The following is a 23,976-nucleotide window of genomic DNA, read 5'->3' as shown; positions in this document are numbered from 1 at the left end:
TTAACAGTGGCAACCATTCATAAACCATGATAATCTCAAATATAAAGATTTACATTAAATACTTTCCTTTTATATTGAGCAATAGATAAGTCATGATCAACATTATTGTTGGTTATCATACTCTTTGAGACCCTTATGTGGTCAATCTAAGATTATAAGAAAGCAAATAACCTCTATTTTGTATAAATAATTCATCGTAATTAAATCTAATAAGTCAATAGTTCAAGGCTATATGTATCTCAATGAGCCATAGTCATTTGATAACACATTATAATTTCTTGGGTATACTTTAAACCAACTGATAATAGTCATTTGAGAGTACACGGGGATTAAGTGAAAGTGTGAAAGCGTAATGTTATGGAAAGGACACATGCATATATGCATGTACGTGCAAGGGATGCACATACATGTACACATGTGATGTGTTAAGAAGCGCACACTTGCACTCATTACTAAATAGTGAGATTGTTTAATACGAGTCATATAGAGAGTGGTATCTCTCGAGAAGCCTTATGCATTCTAAGGTAGAGTCTCCACCTAGAGGGTTGGGTAGTAAACCTAGCCAGGGAAGAGAAGCGAGACCTTGACAATCTAAAAGTTGTAACTTCAACTTAGCCTGATAGTACATAATTTTACATTGAAATATATTAAAGTTGGAAACCATAAATTGACCAAAATGTGAATTACATTCATTCAATTCTTGTGTAATCCATTGTTATTAATTGACAAAATGTAGTGATAACACGTCATAGTGGTTAAGTCCACCTAGTCAAGCCAACCAAAACTTGAGTAATGTTGTAACAAGTCAAGTGGGGTGGTGAATAATGATTTCACATTAAACATGCTTTGCAATTATATAATTTTTTTAACCAAGGTGGCAATCACCCAACTAGTACTCTAGTGGTAAGTTATATAACCAAATCCATATCAGATCCTTTGTTGGCCTCATACCTTTCAAATTGAAATTAACCACCAATTTTTGAATATATATGTGCACCCTTGATGTTCTAAGATAAAAAATCCTCCAAAATTCAATCCCTACCATCTTCATTATTGAAGTCTTTTGCAAAGAAACCATTTGGTAGGGAAGAATCTTTCTTTGCACCAACCCAATATTGAGTGACCTATTCGTGGATCTCATGCATGTTGAGCTTCTTGCCCAAGATTAATCCTATGATGACTGTGCGCTCCAATTCCTTGAAGTCCTTTTCCGCAATGGCTCCAACATCGACACAAATCTCCTTTTACTAAAAAACCCTAGGTCGACTCTAGCCATTGCTTGCAAAATTCACTTATTTTTGCTCGATATTTCCTCCATAAACTCTATTCATTATTAATTTTACCAAAACTAAACTCATACAGTTATTATCAAAGTTAGAAAAAACACACTAAAAAATATCACTAATCAATTTAAAAAAGTGTCTAACTTATTCTCATTATCAAGAGATAAACTCAATTGTCTAGCCAAGTGGTCCTTGATCTATCAATGACATTGAATGACTAAAACAAAGTCCACCATTATTAAGTTTGATGAATGGGAAGACCTAACGCTCTAAATGGATGAATGCTGAAATGAATATCCTTCAATTTTGATGTTAAAAATAAAAGAAATAAAAAGATTAATTAGTTGTACCCAATACCAACCTGCCACAAGAAAACAAAAAAAAAACACTAAAATACTTTAACAAAAAAAAAAAATCATCTAAATAGACTATATTGACTAAATGAATAACTCTCATAGAAATAATATCATCTAAATAAACTATTTTGACTAAAATACATAGCTCTCACAAAAATGACCACAAACATCTGCTATATAAACTATGTTGACTAAAATGAATAGCGCTCACAAAAATGATCACAAACATCATCTATATAAACTATGATTACTAAAATGAATAGCTCTCACAAAAATGACCCCAAATTGTGGTAAAAAATTATAACGAAATAAATTATACTGAAGACTTTCTCTTTCTTTGGACAAGGGCAACAAAAATTCCCTCCCTAAACATTGATATGCAAGAGTTGACATATTTGAAGTCAATTATGATGAGGGCACAATTTATAACCTTCCTTCTATTTAGAACATTAAAATATTCGAATATTATTAAAAAAAGGTAAGTGTGGTGAGGACAACAGAGAGTTCTGAGGAGGTCGCTAGAAAATTAATTTTAAAAAACTTGGAAGAAGTAGTGCGCGGGTTAGCAAATTGGAGTTAAATTGAACCGCAGTAATCAGTTTGGCTATTGTGCTGTTAACTCTGGTTTTGAATTTTTTTTATTGTTTGCCAGTAAAATTGATTCGTCATCCTCGAGAACAAGAAGAAGAGAAGGTTTTTGACGTCTTTTCAGGCTTGAAGGAGATTACTATTATTTTTTAAACCTTTAATTCGACGAGGTAGTGGGTTCGAATCTAGGGCCTTAATTGAGCAAACAAAATTTGTTTTCTTTTGTTTGGCTGTCGATCTGAGGGTTAGCGAGGGCATTTTGATGTGCCCGCGATCTGAGGATTCAGCAATGAGGGCATGGACTTACGAGCTGTCCGAGAACTGGGTATGCATCGGAATTTAGTTTCGGCGATCGGTTAGGTTTTCTGTGAGCTTGGCAGGGTTTTGGGCAAGGGTTTCGAAGGCGGTAGTTAATTCATGGGCGGCAAGGGACTGAATGAACAATGCTCAACAGGTTAAGCTCTCTTTGCGGTTTTTGGATCGAAAGGAATTCTGTTTGGCAAAGAATTCAGAGTAGAAATTGTTTAAGGCTATTGCTATGGAGGTGGATTCAGGGATGGGGCCTGAATCTGAACAGGAACAGACACAAAACGCACAGGAGAATGCAGACAGTAGTAATCAACAGCAGGGGGAATCAAATCCGTATGGCGAAGAGCAGGCAATGGCCGTTCAGCAGCAGAATCAGCAGCAGAATCATCAGCACCAGGGATCAGTCATTAATGGTGGACCCAGGCCTGCTCCAACTTACAAGGTGGTTAGTGCAATAATGGAGAAAGAGGATGACGGGCCAGGTCCCAGGTGTGGGCACACATTGACAGCCGTTGCTGCTGTGGGAGATGAGGGGCAGCCTGGTTATATTGGCCCTAGGTTGATTTTGTTTGGAGGTGCCACTGCTCTGGAGGGAAATTCTGCTGCAGTCGGACCGCCTTCGTCTGGTGGGAATGCTGGAATCAGTATGTTTCTCTGACCATCATTCTCACCATCTTGATTTATGCATTCAGGGAAAAATTTAGGGAAGGGAAATTCTTTTACACGCAGAAAATAGCAGGCAAGTCTGTCCAACTCAAGAAATATAAAATGCATGAGTTGTAAGCTAATTCTAAGGAAAAATATAGGTTTTGTTGAGAAATCCTTTTTGTTTTTTTGGAAAATATACAACCGCGGGTGAGTCTTTGAAATGCACATAGTAAGAAACATGTGTATTGTAGGCTAATTCTGAGTAAAACATAGGATTTTTTGAGAAAATTATATTTTGGTGAGCGCAATATCATCATGGATATATTACATAAGAACTTCTTGGGAATTTGTGATTGAAAATCGTGAAAATTTAGCCAATTAGCAAAAAAGCACTCTACAGAAATGCCCTGGTATACCTTATTTTGGTTTCATTGAATTTAGTCAGGCTTTATCAAAATAGCAATGTACTCTGGCTGGAATTTTTTCCCCCTAGATGACATGAATATGTAGAGTTCGAGGTGAATATTGAGTTAATTTTGCATTAAAATGCAATTCTACCACAATTAGACCAATCTGGACAGATTTTATATAAAATCCTGACTTGTTCTTTCAATAGTTAATGGAAACTTAGCTGATCTATGCCAAACAATAACAGTAGCATTGAGTGGATTTAAACCTGAAAACCCTTATTTCTTTCTTGTACAATAGGAAGGTATAGAAATTAGGGATGATTTCAAGTAAAATCTAAATCAAAATGAATATTTACAGGATATAGACACAGTTAAACAGATTTAAATAGAAGATCAGATGACATAACACATGATATTCAAAGGATTGAAGTGGAGACCGATCTCAATACTTGTTTAGTTATCTTTATAATGATAATCTGTGTGGAATAGGGTTTGGCCTATCTGTCAATGTTTAATAGTGAATTATCTCATTTAAGACAAGCTATACACAGATGCATTGATCTTAGTGAAGTGTGAACATTCTCTGGAGAATCAGCTGATATAGGATCAACCATAAACAGACGTAATGGGGGTAGATAAAGGTTACAAGCGTTGACCCAACTCTCAAATTATTTTAAGAAGGACAGCATTTGTTGAACAGATGTTACAGATTCACTGTTGGCAAAACCAATGCAACCAATATCATTAAAGGCATTAGTTGAAAGGATTCAAAATAGTTTCTTGGGATGAAGGAAAGAGGGAGGCTGGGCAGGTTGGGGAAGTCGGAAATTTTCAAATAAAAACAATTATGAAACTTTTCTATAGTTTTAAGAAAATTTGGGATATTGCCAAAATTATAACAAATCTGCATTATGAGGCACTTCTACTGTATTTAGACAAATATATACGGGTTTTGTGAGAATGCTCGAATCAGGGTGTTCTTGATCTAATCTCCTTGATTTATGCATTCATATGTATGAGGGTCGATTTTGGTTAATTTGAAAGGCTTGGTCTAATTGATGTATATTGTTTGGAATTCTATTCTTGTTCAAATGATGGAAAGGTATAGAAATTATCGGAAAAATTCTTGTAGAATCTGCATCAAAATACATTTTCTTCAAAAATAGACTAGTTTGTACATATACCCTGTATACCATTTATGTAAGCTTAGTTTATTTGGGGAAAGTAATACACACAGGTATTGAGAGGAGACCAAGCTTGAAAACCCTTCTTGTAAAATTATAAGGGTTGGAGTTTAGATGGGAATACCTAATAAAATCTGCATGGCAGTGCATTTGTACAGTCATAATGATGTGTCTTGTTTGGAAATTGATCCCTATTTATGATGTGGAAAGACATAAAAATTGTAAATGAGTTTCTAGTAAAAGCTTCATTGAAATGTATTTTTTTGACAAAGTACCGTTGTTTGGACAGATTTTGTGGGAACCACTGAACAATCTGTCAATATTTATGACAGCTTAGCTTATTGGGGTAGTCAATGATTCAATACACAAGGCATTGAGTGGAGACCGAGCTTGAAAACTCTTACAAGAAGATTTCACTTGAACTTTTGACTTAAACTGTCAATTATTAAAGCTTATCTTATTTGGTGCAACCAATACACAGAGGCATTGAGTGGAGATTAAGGATGAAAAATATTCTTATAAGATGGAAAGTTATGGGATCTAGATAGTAATATCCAATAACATCTGCATCACAATGCATTTTTACCAATTTAGGCAAACATGAGCAGATTTTGTGCGAAAGCTTGACTTTCTTTGCCAATATTTAATAACAATTAGCTGTGATGGGGCAAGCAATTTTTTTATTCTTTTTGATTTTGAGCTGCTGAGCTCCATGTCTCAAATATGATTGCACATATATTCGCTCATGTAAGTTTAAATCATGGCTACTGAAGACCCGGAAGTGGGTTCCTATATTCCCAGATGATATCCAGCAGTTGCCTGAAGGGTATGTGGGTGAATTATTTGCAGTCCGTCTTTATAAACTATGTTCGTTATTCTCCAGAATGATGACTACTGTGGAATAGAGCTGGTGATATTCATGGAATCACATCTGATTTAGGGCATTCTATACACAGAGGCATGGAGTGAAGTATTTAGATAAGCCCCCAAAGCTGTATCCACCTATTTTTGAAACGGGACACATGTTGAGTAGAGGATGTTATTTTCACTGATGGTAATGTAAATGCTACCAAAATCATGAAAAGGTATAATTGATAAGCATCCATGAAAAAAGAAGGGAAAGACAAATAAAAAGGTGGAAAGTGACATTGTTTTTAAACAAAAGTAGTTGGGAAACTTTTTATAGATATAGAAACATTTAGAAATCCTTCACCTATCTTTGTCAATATCTTATTAATACTTAGTTGATTTGGGGCAAAACATTGCAAAGAGTCATTGAGAGTGTGCATCACAATGCATCATGCCAATTATTAGACAAGGACGAACAGAGTTTCTGGGTGCTTGATGTGAATGTCAAACGTTTTAAGAAAATTTAGCTGATTTTGGGCAAGCAATAAGCAGAGATATTGGGAGTTTGTTTCACAATACATTTCCCAAAAATCATATAAATTTAGATTAGATTTTGTGTAAGACCTTAAAATTATTCTGTTAGTAAGTTAAGGGAACATGGATTATTTTGGGCAAACAGTACTGAGAGGCATGGAGTGGAGATTGATTTCAAAAATATCATTTGTCTCTTTTTATGCTATTGGAAGGCATAAAAATTAGGTACTATTATCTGGTGGCATATGGATTAAAAGCATTTCTACGGAACATAGTTGCAGAAATCTTAAAATAATGTGATTTATTTCAATTAGTCGCCAGTTGGTTCTAATACCAATATTGGCAATCGATTGTCAAATTGTTTTATGATGTATTTTTGACCGAAAAATTGCGATTGAATTTTGCAAAAACTCATTTTTTTGATTAAAAAAATGCATTTCTGGGTCTTTCTCATTTATGCAGTATTTTTTCCCTTACTTTTACTGTAACACGATTTTTCCAAATTAGTTAAAACAATCATATTCTTTTGGTTTGCTGAGGTATTTTCAGGAAACATTTTTTCTACTATGCTGCAGAACACAGACAAAAATGGACAACTTTTGTGTTTTCTCGTGACCATTCCAAGCCATTTCATATTTGATGGAATATGAATTGGCTTGGGACAACAGTGTCAAATGGATATTACATTGGTATGTTGAGCTGTATTAGAAACAATTAACTCTGTGGAATAGAGTTGAATGTTTCACAATGAAGCTCTATGATATTTAGACAAATATGGAATAGATTTTGGGGAACTCTCGACAAACATGATACTGGCAGTTGAACAAATTGGGATGAGTGTTATGGAGAGAAATTGAGTTGACGCTTTTTAAAAAATTTGGTCTACCTGTTTTGGAAATCATGACTTTTGCTAGTGATTTCATGGTTGGTAAAACCAATCATACTAAGATTATGAAAGGGAAAGGCGATCCAAGTGAAATGATCAAACACAAGTTTTATGCTTTATGCTTTGTCCAAGGGAAAGTCAACCTTCATGGTCTGCAATGTTGCCGAGTCATGTTTTATGCTTTGTGGTACTGCTGAACCACTTCCAGAGGTCTGTGTACTTTCAAGATCATCAATCCATCCCTATCATATTGCACACACATTTTCAGTAGTGCAAGTCAATATGGGGCAGATCAGACATGGTATCATCCAATTGCACAGAAAAGTTTACCTATCATCAGCTTTGTTAGAGATCCAAACATCTATAGACCAAACTGCTAATCTTCATCCAAAACACATGATATTCTAAGTGGTAATGGTGTTGCTGCCCTTGTCCTTGAAGGGCCAGAACTAGAAGCCAATATATGGTGTTACATTTTAGCATGGCTCAGCTTAACTCTCAGGAGATGAAGAGTAAGATGTTACTATTTCATTATCAATAATGGTTCTTTGAATCTTTAGCCTTTGCGGCTCTGTGACATTGTTTATGCGGTATAAATATCGTCAAGGTGTAGTTAGTGGAAGATAGATGACATTACATCTTGCTCTAGATTATGCCATTTGCATAGATGCATTTGTAAAGTTTGCTGTTCCAGTTTTGTAATCTATCCCGGCTTTATTCTTTAAATGCTATTCATCATTCGTTCCTATTGCGTCTGAATCATTGATAACTATTGCTTCTGCAAGTAACACAGCTAGATTCTTCATTCTGAGAATTTAGAGTTATGTTCCCTCTGATATTTCCTCATTTTTGGTTCAAAGATCCCAAATAGATCAATGGGGGAAAGTATCCAAAAAGAAAAAAAATGATTAAATTTTTAGTGATGAATAATTACAATTGTTTTATGTTGAAGCAAAATGGGGCAATCTATGGGGGGGCTGCTCACTAAGAAAATGATTTATATATTTCAATAATTAAATGATAGTGCGTGGCAGTCCAGAACAATTCAATTTATGACTTTTTGAATCTAGATGTGGACTGTAAAGATGACATAGGAATAGTTATAAATTACTTTTACCTAGGACAGCCTATTGCTGCTGCATATAATGTGCAGAGTAGATCTTATACAGCATTTTGGTCATTATTTGCCATAAAACCATGGAAAGATGAGAAAAATTAAACCAAATTTCTAGAATATATAAAGTACATTTGATTCAAAAAATTCAATGTATAAGTACTCAGCTGGATATCTAATATTTCTCACATAGTTTAGTTGATTTTCTTCTCGAGCAGCTCCATCATTTCACTCTTCACCATTCCTTGAATTTGAAGGCTGGAGTCTTGGGCTCCTGAGGCAGTCCATTCCCTATCGGACCTCACTAAAACAATCAGATGGGCCTGTTGTAACAATTTCATAATCAGAAGTGTTGCAAGGTGTGCGCCCTTGGTCTCTTTGTGCTGTGCAGCGTAGCGCTCGGGTTTGTGACATGGCTTAACCGCCTCTTGTGGATTCTATAAGTCCAGTGGTTGTATCGGGCATTGACAGGTCGATCTTTTGGTGCAACGGCAACCACACTTGTAACAAGTGGTATCAGAGCTTGGTCATAGGTTCAAACCCCTCGCTTGCGCTGGGGGGGATTGTTGCAAGGTGTGCACCCCTTGGTCTCCTTGTGCTGTGCAGCCCAGTGCTCGGGTTTGTGACATGTCTTAACCGCCTCCTGTGGATTCTATAAGTCTAGTGGTTGTATCGGGCATTAACAGGTCGATCTTTTGGTGCAATGGCAACCACACTTGTAACAAGAAGTAGTGACAGCATTGTATTGAATTGTTATTATATGCTTCATTTTTTTAATCACAATCAAAATGCAGAAGGAGAAGCCATTTCTTGTGATGAACCTTTCAGTAACCATGATTTGGCCAAGGAATGAGTGATGCATCTTATTTCAGTATTACCAGAATATGGGAGCAATTCCTTTATATTAGCTGCCACTCCTGAATCATTTATATTCCATATTTAGCTCTTCTCAAGGAGGTTCTGCCTGTAATATTGTAATTGTGCAATTCCAGATCTTTCCAGGCAAGTTTTCTAAGAACTTATCTCAAGCTTAACCGCGTAGTGAGTTGGGCTATTCATTTTTCCTATACCACTGCTTGCAGCCTGCTCCTCTGCATTTTAAGGTCTAGCTCTTTGAATCTACACAGAGGATTTCCGATTTTGCAATGCTTTACTTCCCCAGAGTGAAGTTTCATTAGAGTTGTGTATAGACATATGCAGAGTTGGGTTAATGCTGAAATCTTGTGAAACCTCAATTGATCTGGAATTTTTTTGAGCAGTCGGATATATTGTTAAGAGCTCTCATTAAAATATCAGTGGTGTAACTACAGCTAGAGGATTAAATTCTTCAAATAGGAATGCGTTGAACATTTTTATAACAAGTGTTCATAGAAATATTTGATATTGCTAAAAGAGAAGTTAATTCCTTGTGATGACTGGTAAAAGTATTTGAGTAAAATGAGATGAGATTCAGTGTGTCTTGGATGATGTAGGATGCACTGCCAACACTCTCATGGGAGCCCAAATTGGTGCAATGGCTTTGTGGGAATGACTTTTTGACCTCTGTTTAAGATGCCCCACAAGAGGGGTAGGCTCTCATCAGAATGGGGTGCTGAGGCCTTTAAGAACAGAGATCAGGTGCTCTCATTACTGTCCTTGTACTGCTTGCTCATTAAAATTTGAAATCTTATCCAGAGAAATAGATGGACTATTTTCGTTAGAGCTTCCTTTTAGTGCTATGTAGGCAAGGAATGTTTTTAAACTCTTCCTACTAGGAAGTAATGCTTGAGCTGGAGGGAAAGTATTTGTAGATAGAAAAGTAAATGTTAATCTTCTTGTAGCTGAATATTTTTCTTCCCAATAGAAGTTGCTGACATCTACCCATGAAGATTGTGGGAACTGGTGCTCTGAAAAAGTTTGATTGGTGCCAATCCAGAAACATTCACCCATTATATACAATCATAGCCTAGCTATTATATTAACTCTCATTAATATCCTTTGTGAATTTTAAATAACCAAATATGTAGAAACATATAATAATGGGGACATTGGGCAGTGATGGGGACTTTAGTAATTTAGTTTGTTTTTATGGGATTTTTCACCATATGGGTGTATAGTTTAATACTCATCACCTTGTTGAATATTATCCATCTTAAGGAAAAGCTTATGGAAAACCTGTGTTAGTTTTGTTTACATTGACATTTCAGATCATAGTCCATGATTTATCAGCAAGATGAAAGTTAATGATCTCTCTATAACTCTTTAACTCATGATATCTATTGTTGAATAATCAAAAGGCAAGAGGACATGCAAAGAAAATTTGCACCTGGGGAAGGAATGGTGATTTTAGTAAATCTATTGCCTAGGGTTCTTTTGCTGTCCAGCCCCTTTCCCAATTCGGAAAGATTTTGCATCAGTTCAGTTGGATAAGTGTTACAGATTTTTAACTGCTTCAATTTTAGAGTTTGAGGGGGCCTAGTAACTTCATCTACAAATTAGTGAATTACACGTAACAACAACATTGTCATATGGGAGCATTCCTACAAAGTTTTGCACCTGCATTATTGCAGTGATAAGTGCTTCAACTTACTGGTAGTCCATAGCTAAGCAAATACAGCAGTAATTGTAATCACTGCATATGCAGTCTTACAAAATCAACACCTGATTTAAGTTGAAGAGTTCTTGTATTTCAGAATTTCTTGATTGATAATTTTCTTACATATGCAGAAAGGAATCATGAATATGTTTGTGCTACTAGTGGTAGCAGTAATATGTTGGCAGTAAGTGCTACTAGTGGTAGCATTAAGGCTATGTAGTCAGCTCTAATTATTACACCCTAACTGTTAACAGGGATCCAAAAGTATGCGGATTTTTTCCTTTTTTCAGTCTGGAAAGTGTCCAACTTAGGAACTATAAATTAATGTTAATTCCAATGACTGGTAATCACATAGAGACAATATTTCAATATAGAAGCTTGAGTGTAATGTAACTCACTGTTGAAATTCATGTTAAGACACTCTTCTTATTAAGAGTAAAAATTTACAAAGTTATAATATTTAGAAAGTTTTAAATAAACTGGAATGTGATTTGCTAACTACAAACTCAAAACTCAAAACGTGTTTCAGAACTATAGTAGCATCTCTTATGCCTCCATTTGTCTACTAAAATTGCAGGACTTGCGGGAGCTACTGCTGAAGTGCACTGTTATGATGTATTGACAAATAAATGGACAAGGTAAATGATATACTTAATATATACTTCTGAATTTGCATTACATGTATTGGTTCTGTTCTTCACAAGTTTGCGATTGTTTATCTTGTCCCTTCAATAATTAAGTTCCCTGGATTCTTTTCTGCTTGTCATTCATAAAACCAGTAATATTAGGCAAGGTGTTAGATAACACATTATTACATTTAGTCTGCGCTTCTAGAGAAGTTTGTTCTGTGATGATTCTCTCCAAAGTATATGTTATCCTTAATGAGATCAAACATGCCAGAAGTTAACCCTACAAACTCTTTTTGTTTATTTTTATTTCTCAAAATTGAACTAAAATTGGAGTTTAAACTTTAAACTAATGAGAATTTATAAAATACAAGAGATCTTACAATTACCATAACCATTTAAATATTTTTTTTCTTGAGTTCTGCTTGTTATAACTTATAAATATGAAATTATAGGATGCAATCTTAATATTCTTGGTTAGGAATATGAAATTACATGATGCAATCTTAATATTGCTTGAAGTAATTGACAACACTATATGCAGGCTTACTCCTGTAGGAGATCCACCATCCCCTCGGGCAGCACATGTTGCAACTGCTGTGGGTACAATGGTTGTAATTCAGGTATAAATGGTGTTGATGTCATGGTTCTGTCATACCCACATTGGCTCTGAAAATAATTTTATCTACTCACTCACACAAAGCTGGCTTGTGCTTGGCAATATTCTATGCAGGGTGGCATTGGACCTGCTGGTCTGTCAACAGAAGATCTGCATGTTCTCGATTTAACACAACAACGGCCACGTTGGCACAGGTTTGATTTTACCTAGAATATATGCGAACATATGGTTTTTGTGGAGTGTTTCTTGCGTTGTTGCTGATTCTTTTTTGTGTTTTTGCAGGGTAGTTGTTCAGGGACCTGGTCCTGGACCTCGATATGGTCACGTGATGGCTCTCGTAGGGCAGAGATTTCTCTTGGCAATCGGTGGAAATGATGGTAAGCCTCCTTTTTTTGCTTTTGATTATGTTGTTATGATTCTAACTATAATGAACATTGTAACCTATGTTACTTTTGGTGTTTAATTTTTCATATCTCTATCTCACATTGGATTGCTGCAAATGCTTATATTTGACTTTTCTCCAGGTAAAAGACCTTTGGCAGATGTTTGGGCCTTGGATACAGCAGCTAAACCTTATGAATGGCGGAAACTAGAGCCAGAAGGGGATGGCCCACCTCCATGCATGTGAGTTAAATGGCAGAGCCTAATAATTTTCACTGTGTTTTTGGTCTACCAATAATTGGCCAGAATAATACTTAGCTTTGTTAAGAAGAGGATATATGTCATGAATCATATGCAAGTTGTTTTGCAGTCAGTATCTAGTAAAATTTTAAATACTTAATGTTACAGCACACTTGAGAGGTGGTTTGATTCTTTTGATCAAATTCAAATTTTTATTTTAGCAGGGGAATTTGGAACTCTTTGGATTCAATCTTGTGAATCTTGTTTTGAATCGACTTTAGAGATAACTCCCAAAACATCTGAACCCATTTCAGAGATATCATACCCTTTGAAAAATTTGAAGAAGCTACGAGAAGTTGCTGGCGAATGGATAATTGTTAGTAAAAAGTAACGAGCAGGAAATAAAAAATAAATTTTGGAAATTCTATTAGAAATGTCAAATCCCCTTGTTACTGATCATTTTCTGAGCAAATTTATGGCGTGACTGTCACTATGGCTATCATTGATCCATTTTTGGAACACCAACTTGTTGCATTTGATCTTCTTGGAGCTGTCAAGCTGACCTGTCCATAATGTAGGATGCTTATGAAGCCATAAATAGCATCTCCTTCAAATTTTCCAAAATTATTCAAGATTCAAGACATTGCATAAGCACCGTTCCATAGATGTTCACTATTATTTGCACCTTCTTTGTTGGAGGAGGGATAGAGCTATTCACGTTACATATATAATCTAGTAGCACTGAAAGGCTAGGATGAGGTGTGAGTACAGTGATTCCCTTGATCTGTACCCACTTCCAATGTCTATGTTAGTTAATGTGCAACTACTTGATATTGTGGTTGATTTTTATCACCTTTGGGATATGAAATTTCCATAACTCCCAACTATTGATGATCTTTTGTTCAGTTGTAAAATTGTCATGCACCATCCCTACCCCAGTATTAGGACCGACAACTTAGGTATTCAGTTGTAAAATTATAAAAACAGTAATACTCATAATTTCTGATAAACAAAATATTAAATACCTCATGATTTGCAAGAATGAAAATACTCCTAAATTCACAAATGATAATCAATAATTTGTTAAATGTTAGTACAAAATGATAATTACAGTCAATATTCAATAATTTTCATAATCATGCTTATGCAATAACTGCCTTATCTATAGAGACTTCGGCAAGCGTTGCAATTGTAGTGTCTAGATTGACATACTTGGGAGTTAGATTCCATTCCTTGTTACCCAATTGGTTGTGCTTAATTGAGTGGAAAAGGATTATGTACTCCAATTTCGTCCAGCTGAAGAAGAACTTGCAACTTGTTGAATTTGCATACAACATTTACAATTCCAAAACATAAATTATAAATTATAATACATAGCAGCAAATGGAAATTGATAAAGTCAATTAATAAAAAGATGCATACATGGGAGAGAATTTTTTTTGCAAGAGTCTGCAAGTATATAGAGCATTGGCCATGTATGTACCATCATTCATGAGCATCTTTTTTGTACTTATCTTGAAGAGCAGAAACTTCCTGATTCTTTGAAGATATGAAATGACCAAAACACATTCAAGACAACACTTTATATATCTACATGTTGGATTATTCTTTTGAATGTAGTCTTGTAGCTAGTTGCAATTCTTCATCCCTATATGATGTCATCCTATTTTGAAAGAAAGTATATTGCTGAGCTATAATATTTTGGAGACAAAGCAAATGTTAGGAGATGCAAGGGTGTCGTCATCTTGTTCAAACACTCAACAATGATTTTCTGCTCTCTATTGAAAAATGCTTTTGTGAAGTCATGCTCCTTGGCTTATATTATGGTCCTTATTTTTTCACATGTGGAGTTCATGCCATCATATGTTTACCCAAACATTGATGATCTGTAGTTGTATACCTAAGCATGTTGATGATGAGTTCAATGAAACTCAAAACATACTGTAGTGAAATAAATTTGACTCTACTAAAGAAAGACTAGCTTTCTTTGAGAGTGATTTCAAATCACTACGCTCGAGTTAATTAGCTAAGGTTTTTTTGTTTTACCCTAATCTATTGTACAAATTATGCTAATCAATCCTCTTTAAAAGTGTTGCTGTTTTAAAAAAAATGTGTTTATAAAATGCACTAAAGCACTCAAAGAATGGAACTTTTTCAATTATAGAAAATTAAGAAATGAAAATCACATTTAAGTACAAAAATAGAAAATGCAGAGATAGAGGAACTTGAAACCAAAATTTGTAGCTCTTTGCCAAGGACACGAGCCTTTTGTGTGGAGTCATGGACAATAGTGTGTTGCATTGTCATCTTATATGGATGGAAAATAAAAAATTCTTGTTTTGTCCAAAAAAATGATACCTGTACGAAAATCAAAATGATGTAGGAGAAGACAACAAAATGACTAGTATTTGAAGCAGGAAAATATTACAATAAACTAAACCACATGAGGAAATTAATAGAATAACAACTAGATGGAGAAGATGAAGAAACTATCATCAAGTAAATTGTGAATTGAGAACTTTCTTTACAATGCAATCTGCAACTCAAGAAATTAAAAAGTTGTTGTGGCTATTTGGGGATTTGCTTTAGTCAAATCTCGATTTTGGTCATCCAAACTTCATAACAACTTACTTTTTGTATTTTCTGGAAAGGGGAATGAGCAAAGCCATGCTATACAAGATGCAATACAACAATGCAATAAAAACAGTCCAAGACACCAAAGTTGTTAACACATAGAAAACAACAATGGAAGAACTTAAAAAAAAAAAGAAAAAGAAAAAGAAAAAGTAGAGGTTGGAGCAAGTTTATACAAGAACAAAGTCACTTCCAATACCGAGAGAAATGAAGATGAACAACACTGGCTTTCAGGAAATGCTTCCAAATCTCAACAAATGCAATAGATGAATGAGAGGTTTCACATGCAAGTAAATTGGTAAGAGCTTCAAGAATTCAACAATGGAGATAGCTGTTGTTTTGTTGGTAGCTTGCTAGAGTGATGCGAGTTTGAGAGAAACTTAAAATTGAGAGATTTAGAGAATAGTCATCCAAATGGGGTCAAAGAGGAGCCAAGAGAAAGGGTAGACACTCAGAATTTGCTTAGGGCAATCACATTTTGCAAACTGAACTTGGTAGAGGAGAATAAAATTCTCAAAACTGTTATTGGAGACATGAATTGTTGCAAAATACTAGAATGTTGCATAAATCTCCACACAGTGCTAGCATCCAGACAATTTGGACCAAACAAAGGCTCAATAATAAGTTTGACATGAGGATTCAAAAAGTTATATAAAATGTTGAGAATGGGTGTCTCAAACTTATTGGTTGAAATCTCGAACAGAGGGCTTTTGGTTTCTCAATCAGCAGTTCAGTGTTAATAACTTTTGTGTTATTGGTCAAAGGCAATAGAATAACCTTCGTGTTATTGACAAAGTAGTTTGACAACCTTCATGTTATACACTTGCTAGTAGAAGCGAAAAGTGCAAAGCGTTGCGGGATAGCGAGGAAAGGAAACTTAGCCTTTCTCGTTTTACCCCGCAGCTCGACAAGGAGCATTCAATAAGGGTCACGAGATAACGAAAGGTAGGAGACTTAGTCTTTCCCTTGCTATCCCGCGCGACTCTAATGGTCAAGCAAGAGGGATTGCAGGATAACAGATGGTGGACAACTTTAGTCTTTACCGTTACCCCGCATGGCTTTAAGAGCCCGATAAGGAAGCATGCGGGATAATTGAAGAGGGGTGGTGTGTGTCTTTCTCGCTACACGGCATGGGTTGTCCAACGAACGAAGGTGGAGTGCGGGGTAAAGACAAGTGCATAGGGAAGGTTCTTCCCGTTAGCTCGTACGATAAACATCAGTCAAATAGTGTTGTTGCAGGATAAGAGAAAGCAAGGAAGTTGTCTTCCCTGTTATCCTGCGTAACTTTAAGAGCTCATTAAGAGAGCATGCGAGATAAGGACAAAGGACAAAGAGAAGATTATTCCTATTACCTCGTGTGATGAACAATGGTTCCTGAGTGGTAGTGTGGGCTAATTGGCATAGTGTCAAAGTGAGGCTAACTGGCATAGTGTCAAAGTGACTTCGCCAATAAACTGAGCTGAAAGCGATTGAGGTGGGGACCAGAACCGAATGTGAATATCGACTTGCTGAGCTGTTTGCGGATGATTTGTAGAAACTGGAACGACTTAGAGGAAGTTGATTTGACGATGAATAACACGATCGTGTTATTGACAATCTGAGGAAGTTCGACATTTAGTAATTGAAACGAACCGTTTTTGCACAAAGACGTTTTAATGTTTGAAAGACAGTTGGAGATGTTGATGTTGGGTTGTAGAAGGTTGCAAACTTGTGTGATGAGAGACTTGCTCTTGTCATTGTAAAAGAAGTTGAGGAATTGATTGGTGATTTTGTAACTATGGAATCTTGAAACCGATTGTGAAGTTAATCTTTTGGAATGCTGCCTGAATTGAGACTGGATCAGAGCATGTATTTGTAACTTGTATGTAAATTGTTCATCATTGTAATACAAGAGATAGTTGCTTTGGTGTGTGGGTTTTTCACCCGTAAGGGTTTTCCCACGTGAAATCTAGTGTACATTTTTGTGATTGTGTTTTTTCATGTTGCTCTGTTTTATTTTGTGTTGAGTATCTTAATTGGTGTAATTTGAATTGAAACACATTATTGCTTTTCTCCTCTAAAATTAACATTTGGGAGGCGTTTTGCACACTCTGCTTTCCTAACATAAAAATAGTGCTAACTTAGTGGTATATGGAGAATAAAAATTAACACACCAAAGTGAATGCAAAATACAATGTGAAATAGCAAGGGTATGTAATTTTTGATGTTACACATATAGTCCTCATGAGCCCACCACTCTTCATCACGAACCAATGGCTTGAATATACGAGCTCTCTTTGTTTTTTGTTGGCTCTATACACTCCAAAGAGTGTTGATGACCGTACTCACATCTCACAAGTCATCTAAAGATGATTGGGTGTGTCGCAAATCGAGTTTTGGCAATCTAACATGGTGTAAAAAATAAAAACAAATTAATATATTAGAAGGTAGATGACATGACATGTTTAGAAAATACTAAAAAATAAAATTTAAATTACCTCAAACAACTCCAAGTTGGAGAAGGTCAACAAATATTTTAATCTTCGTAGGCTTTGTGTAAGTTTTTTTGACCCACTCTATCTTTGTGCTAATCTTTAACAATATCAAGTTGAGTGACTGGAGAACACATGGTGTCTAAAAAATATGCCCATATGTACCCTCCACTATAAAACCAGCCACCCTACAATTTTTAGCATTGTTTGTTATGATTTGGGTAACTTTTTTAAGGGCTCTTAATTACAATGGATTGTATGAGGATATTGGCAATGAAAGTTGCATCTTTCACTTGCCTTTCACAATCTATTGCCTTAAAAAACATCGCCCCTTTAAGGGACACTGCAATTGCATTGATTAGTGCTCTATTTTTGCAATCTTTCTATCCATTAGAAATGACGGACACACTTGATTCAAGCTTATGTATCCTTGGCTGCTCTCAATGATGCCTGTACAAAAGTTTTCTCACTGGCCAGTAAGGTGGTGCACACCTTTTCATAGCTAGGACTAATGTAATAAGCAGGTGCATCGATAATTACGGTCACTATATCTTGCTAATATGGTGATCTAACAAGATTGAGAAGAAGCCCATTGCCATAAATACAACAAGCAATGCTCTCATTTGCAATCTCTTTTGCCTCATTCTTGAAGGCCTTTTCTAGTGGGCTGCTTTTATGTGAAAGAAAGGTTATCCTCTTCTTGAGAAGATGGTGGCATGAAACGATGTGGGCTAGTTGGTTGTGATAAGTCACTAGGAGGCTTTTGCAATCCTTCTTGGAAAGAGGATGTCTACTTTCCTTTGATCTATTACTTACCATGTAGGCATCTTTTTGTTCTTTAATATATTCCATTATTTGTTGCTTTACAATTTTTTTATTTCCACATTGGCTACAATGCTAACAATATCCCCCACCGTTAGGAATCTGTTCAATAATGGTCGTATGTTGTCAAAGAGGTGACATTGCATTAAATTGTAATGAGGTCATTGCATGTGGGGCAACTGAACTAGAACTACTAGCTATTTTGTATGAATATAACAACACAAAAAATTTATAATGTACAACCCAACAACTAAAAAAAATCAGCTTTATAACCTTTGTATTATGTTTAAGACTTAAGAGGTTTAATATTTTTTGAAAACTAAACAAAAAACAAAAAAACGTAAAAATCTTAGAAAAATTAAAATATTCACTCACATTTGACAGATAAATATTTTCCATGCAGCCCTTTCTCTCTTGTTGGTATAGGTTTTTCTCTTTCAAAAAACAAAAATTGCAGCTAATGTTGTTTTATTTGTGTATGTGAGATGAGGCAAAAGATGTTAAGTGCCCTCACTGTTTGTTTTTAAAAATGTTTAAAAAAGTGTTTTTTTTGTTTTATGGCTGGCTGGCCTGTGGTTTTTGAAGTGTCATGACTGTTGGTGGAAATAAGACACACACCCGGACCGACGATGGGCTGGTCCAAGAGGGGCCAGTAGCTCAGTGGTAGAGCACTCCAGCAGCGTATGGAAGGTCCTAGGTTCGAGTCCTAGCTGGTCCATGTCTCAACATGGTATTAGAGCCAAGTCCAGACTAGGAGCCCCAAGCACACGAGAGGTGTGGCTTAAGGGGGGATGTTGGTGGAAATAAGCCACCCCCGGACCAACGATGGGCTGGTCCAAGAGGGGCCAGTAGCTCAGTGGTAGAGCACTCCAGCAGTGTATGGAAGGTCCTAGGTTCGAGTCCTAGCTGGTCCATGTCTCAACAATGACAATTTTAGCTAGGATTAAATCCATGATCAGGCACATTATCTTGACGTTTGTCATGGCTGATTTTACATGGTAGGCCATACGACTAACTAATGATTATCCTTAATGATGCTGTTCAAATGATATATTTGTAAGGGCAATTTATGATTGGTTTCAAGTCATTTACAAAAAAAATGTTAAATATGACAGCAGTTTTTAAATTTTTTGTAATGTGAATTGCATTCATAAAATGAGTAAATTTTGCTTTTGTAAGGGTTATTTATGACTATCCTTTGTGCACTATATTATAAATTATTCATAAAACATTTAAAGAAGTGATTATTTTGCAAGTAAACAATAAATTTATTTTCAAAATTGTGATTAACTTTGTGTTGAGATCAAAATTAATAATGTACAACTTGTCATATTTATTTTCAAAATTAATTAACTTTGTGTCCTGTCTTAGACGGGGTATTGCATTCCCTGAAACTAGACAACATGATCGTCCTTTTATCACAATACGGGGAATCAAGGAACCTCCTCAGGAGGAAACAGGAATAGCAAAAACATCACTATGTTCATCATTGCAGCAAGAGGAAACAATGCACCAAGGAATCAAGGAACAACCTCAGGAGGAAACAGGAAGGGTGCAAGAATTACTTTCTTGGGAGGGATTTTGAGATATTTCATGCAATGTAGTGGATGTACATCTTGTCATATTCTTATGATATATTTATGTCCATGTATAACTTGTATGCTATTTTCCTGTTGGAAGTTTTTTAAAGTCCTCCTTTGCTGGAGATTATCACGGATTTAAAAAAATTTCAAACCTGAATGTTCTAAAAATAGAGCAATTGGATTCACCATCTTTGATGAACATCTGCAGAAGTGTTCTAACATTGACCTGATATTACATAATTCAAAACAGAATTAATTTTGTGACTGTAAACCATAACAACATTTCATTTGGAATAGTAATAAGCTTCCCAATCCTACCGAGGAGCTTGAAGTTTGTGTCATGTGTGTTTATCAAGCATCAAAGCATTTTGGGAACATTGGTAATGTGAATGGGGCAGAAATCTGTGGTGATTGGCAGGCTGTAAAATGAGTTATAGTCTAAGAGATCCATGAAGATGGCTTAACAGTTTGCTTGTGAAAATCTATCAAAGTTACTCAAAGTGCCAATTTGTGTTGGTCAAGCATTATGGCTCTTCTTGTAAAAATTTAAATATTGGTGATTTTTTTGATGTCTTTTCTTTCTGAATGTAAAGAACGTAAATATGATGAGACATTATTTCACTTGTGACAGTATTATGGGATTTTTAGAATATTGGGTGAATGCTTTGTTTTTTTCCAAGAGGTATAAACCTGGTTTTATATTACAAAGTGTCTCAAATTCAATTTTATATATATATATATATTTATATTTTCAGTAAAAAGGCCTAAGCCGTATTTTATTGATAGAAAATGTTACAATCTCCGCTCAATGCGGCGCCGGTAGGAAAGAGTGGAGAGGAGAATACCTCCAGCCTTGCCCGGGACCATCGGTCCAGTTAAACTAGCAACCTTTAAATTACAAATGACCTTTTATAGGTTCTACAATCAGGCTTATAAAAAAAAGCCCTTCATATAGAGAATATGTGCTTGGCATGGGATGGTGTATTTTTGTCCAGCTTTCCCAGTTCCCTTTTGTCATCATAGTCACCCTCTACTTATCTTGCAAAACAAATTTGAAAACCTTCTCCTGCAAAACAAATTTTCAATACTTTCTTCTGCAAAACCACTATGTTAACTGTTAGTTTCAAAAGAAGAATAAAGCCAATACTATTTCAGTACCCTCTCCCCTGTTGTTATTCTAGACTAGGTTTCTTTCGAAATTGGTCAACATCAGAGATTGTTGTTCCTACTTTGAAAGATTACCCAGTCTACAATACTTCTCAGAAATGAAAGCACTGGTCAGCAAAGGATTGATACTACCACAACCTCTCTAGTCTGAACTTTAGTATCTTATTATGGTAATCACGATTTCTGTCTCATCTAAGTATAGTTTAACTATCATTTGATATTGTCATACAATGAATACCTTACCCTTCACTATGCATGTTATGTCACATAAATAAACAGTTCACTATGTGTCTTGATATAACTATCGATCCTATCTGTCTATGCTTAAGATTCATTATAATAATTATATCAAAAAAGAACTATATAACTGGAACTTAATCTTCTTCCGTGTCATCTATGATTTCCATACTAGAGGCTTGTGCTTCAGTGGGATTCTCTGCCTGGAACGGTGTCCATCCTTCTTCGACCATGTAACTCACCCACCATTCTCCTTTCGGTTCTTTGACCACTCCCAGCCATTGCTTAAGGAATGCAATGCTTCTGGCGATCTCGGTTTGTCTTTGGTTGCAGAGACTCTAGTCCTTATTACTAAGGATGGGCCTTTTGAATTCTACGTTGAGCACCTCCCCCTTATCAATGACTTTCGCCACTTTGGAGTAATCTTCCGGGTATGGTGTTTGCAGATTCCCATCCACACATTTTATCGCCAATTCCAGGTTATCCAAGTATTCCTCTTTGAAAATCAACCTGCATAATGTAACTGTTATTGCTTTTTCTTCTCCCATTGTAAGTTAAATCGCTGCAAACTCTGTTGGGATGCTACTGTTGACTCTTTGTCTATGTTCTGAAAGGATTATCTCGTCACCCAGAATCCTTTTGGTCGCATGTATAACCAAATCATCCTCCGTTTTCAGGATGACCGACCATCTCTTATTAGAAATTTTTCCTTTGAAGGACATTTCCCGCTTCTCAATGCAGAGACAAATACTAGAATCCATTTTTGGCAGAGTTTAGTGTTGAGTGCTTATGTGTATTTATACTAGTTATGGCAACCGGTGGAGGATCTGGTACTATAATTAGTGACCTTGGTTGTTTCAAGCAAGTCACATGAAGTTTACCTCTCTGTCATTCACTATGTTGTATCATTGCTTGTAGATAATTCTGACATATTCCCTTCCCCAAATGTCCTGCTATATGACTGCGGGAGTGATGATTATTGATTCGTTTTACGCCTGGCATTGCTAGTGTATGATTGCTCTGACAATTGTGCAGTATTATTATGATGATTTTTCGCTGTGTTTCATCATTTTTATATACTACATCGAGACATATATATATATGGGCAAGTATATCTATATTCCTATATATATGTGTTTGTTTCCAATTTGTCCATGCTCGAATATGCATGATGTATATGTCTTAATGTATTTCTATTTATGTGGCTATGTATACGTATATGCATTTATATGCACATATCGGCACACACACACACACACATATATATATACGCATCTATTTTTATATACATGTATATCTGTATATTTGTGCATATATATGCATGTAAGTATATAATTGTCCTGCTATATGTATGCAGATTATCATATTTGTGTCTGTCAAATCTGTGATGGTGCCATCTCTGCCCTGTCGTGTCGTATCGGTTTAGAACTTGGTGTTATGGTCTAGTGTCCTCATTTTGCTAAGGACTCAGGCCGAATATTGCATTTTGGCTCCGAGAATAAATAAGTCTCTATTTATGAATATCTTTGTATGAGTGTGAGATTGTTTCTATGTATGTGTGCGTTGTGTTCCAATTTGACATATTCTTGTCTGCCTTAAACTCTCGGTGCCTGACACCATACCTAGTTTATGTTTGTGCCTATAGAAGGTATGAGTATATATGTGCTTGCATGCGCTTATATCTATACCTATGTCCGTATATACCTGTATATATATCTATATATGCATCTGTGCATCTATATATGTCTCTGCTCATATATATGCACATGTACATATATAGTTGTATAGATACACCTGTATACGTACATGTATATCTTTATTTGCGCATGAGCCTATGTATACCTTCCATTATGCATAAAAATAGGTTGTGAATGTTTCTGTGGTTCTTTCTCAATTTCTGTTTAAGTGTGGGTATCCAAATCTGAGTGTCTGTGTGTGGTTTTGTTAATTCCAACTGCCCCTATATTGGCTAACTCATCTGCCAATGTGTTTGCTTCCCTGTATATGTGATTGATTGTGTAGTCTGTGAAGCTTCCTAATAACAATAGGGCTCTGTCCAATAAGCTTCTGAGCTCCCAATTTGTCATTGTCTTGGTCCTTGTTGCATTAACAATGATAGCTGAATCCCCTTCTATTTCTATTTTGGTTATATTTAATTGTTTGCATAAATTTAGACCTTCTATTAGGCTCAACATTTCTGCCTTATTGTTTGTACCATGTCCTAAATATCGGGAGCTCGATCCAATACATATCCCTTCATGTGAGTGAATTATGCATCCCACCCCTGCCTCCTCTGGGTTGCCTCTAGATGCTCCATCAAAATTGAGTTTGCACCATCCAATCTTCGGGGGCACCCATTTGCATGCTTTTCTATCCTCAGATTTATCTCTGTTCCCTTTCCCAACGAACGGGGGAATTTTGATCCCCTTCCACTGCTTCCTAATATAGTTATCCCACTCT

General features: G+C 35.8%; 1 protein-coding gene across 1 annotated transcript in view; it reads left to right on the top strand.

Moving 5' to 3' along the window:
* The first annotated feature begins 2,162 nt into the window (after positions 1 to 2,162).
* The window catches only part of LOC131045789 (serine/threonine-protein phosphatase BSL3), a 65,801-nt gene continuing 43,987 nt past the window's right edge, over positions 2,163 to 23,976 (top strand). The window contains exons 1-6 of the mRNA XM_057979433.2: positions 2,163 to 3,180; positions 11,314 to 11,374; positions 11,907 to 11,985; positions 12,096 to 12,175; positions 12,264 to 12,358; positions 12,506 to 12,605. Of these exons, the coding sequence (XP_057835416.2) occupies positions 2,766 to 3,180; positions 11,314 to 11,374; positions 11,907 to 11,985; positions 12,096 to 12,175; positions 12,264 to 12,358; positions 12,506 to 12,605 (830 nt within the window). The 5' untranslated portion in view covers positions 2,163 to 2,765. The remainder of the gene's footprint in view (positions 3,181 to 11,313; positions 11,375 to 11,906; positions 11,986 to 12,095; positions 12,176 to 12,263; positions 12,359 to 12,505; positions 12,606 to 23,976) is intronic.

Source organism: Cryptomeria japonica, chromosome 5 (assembly GCF_030272615.1).
Source record: "Cryptomeria japonica chromosome 5, Sugi_1.0, whole genome shotgun sequence".
Lineage (NCBI taxonomy): Eukaryota > Viridiplantae > Streptophyta > Pinopsida > Cupressales > Cupressaceae > Cryptomeria > Cryptomeria japonica.
The sequence above is the reverse complement of the archived record's forward strand: the minus strand, read 5'-3'. Positions and strand labels throughout refer to the sequence as shown.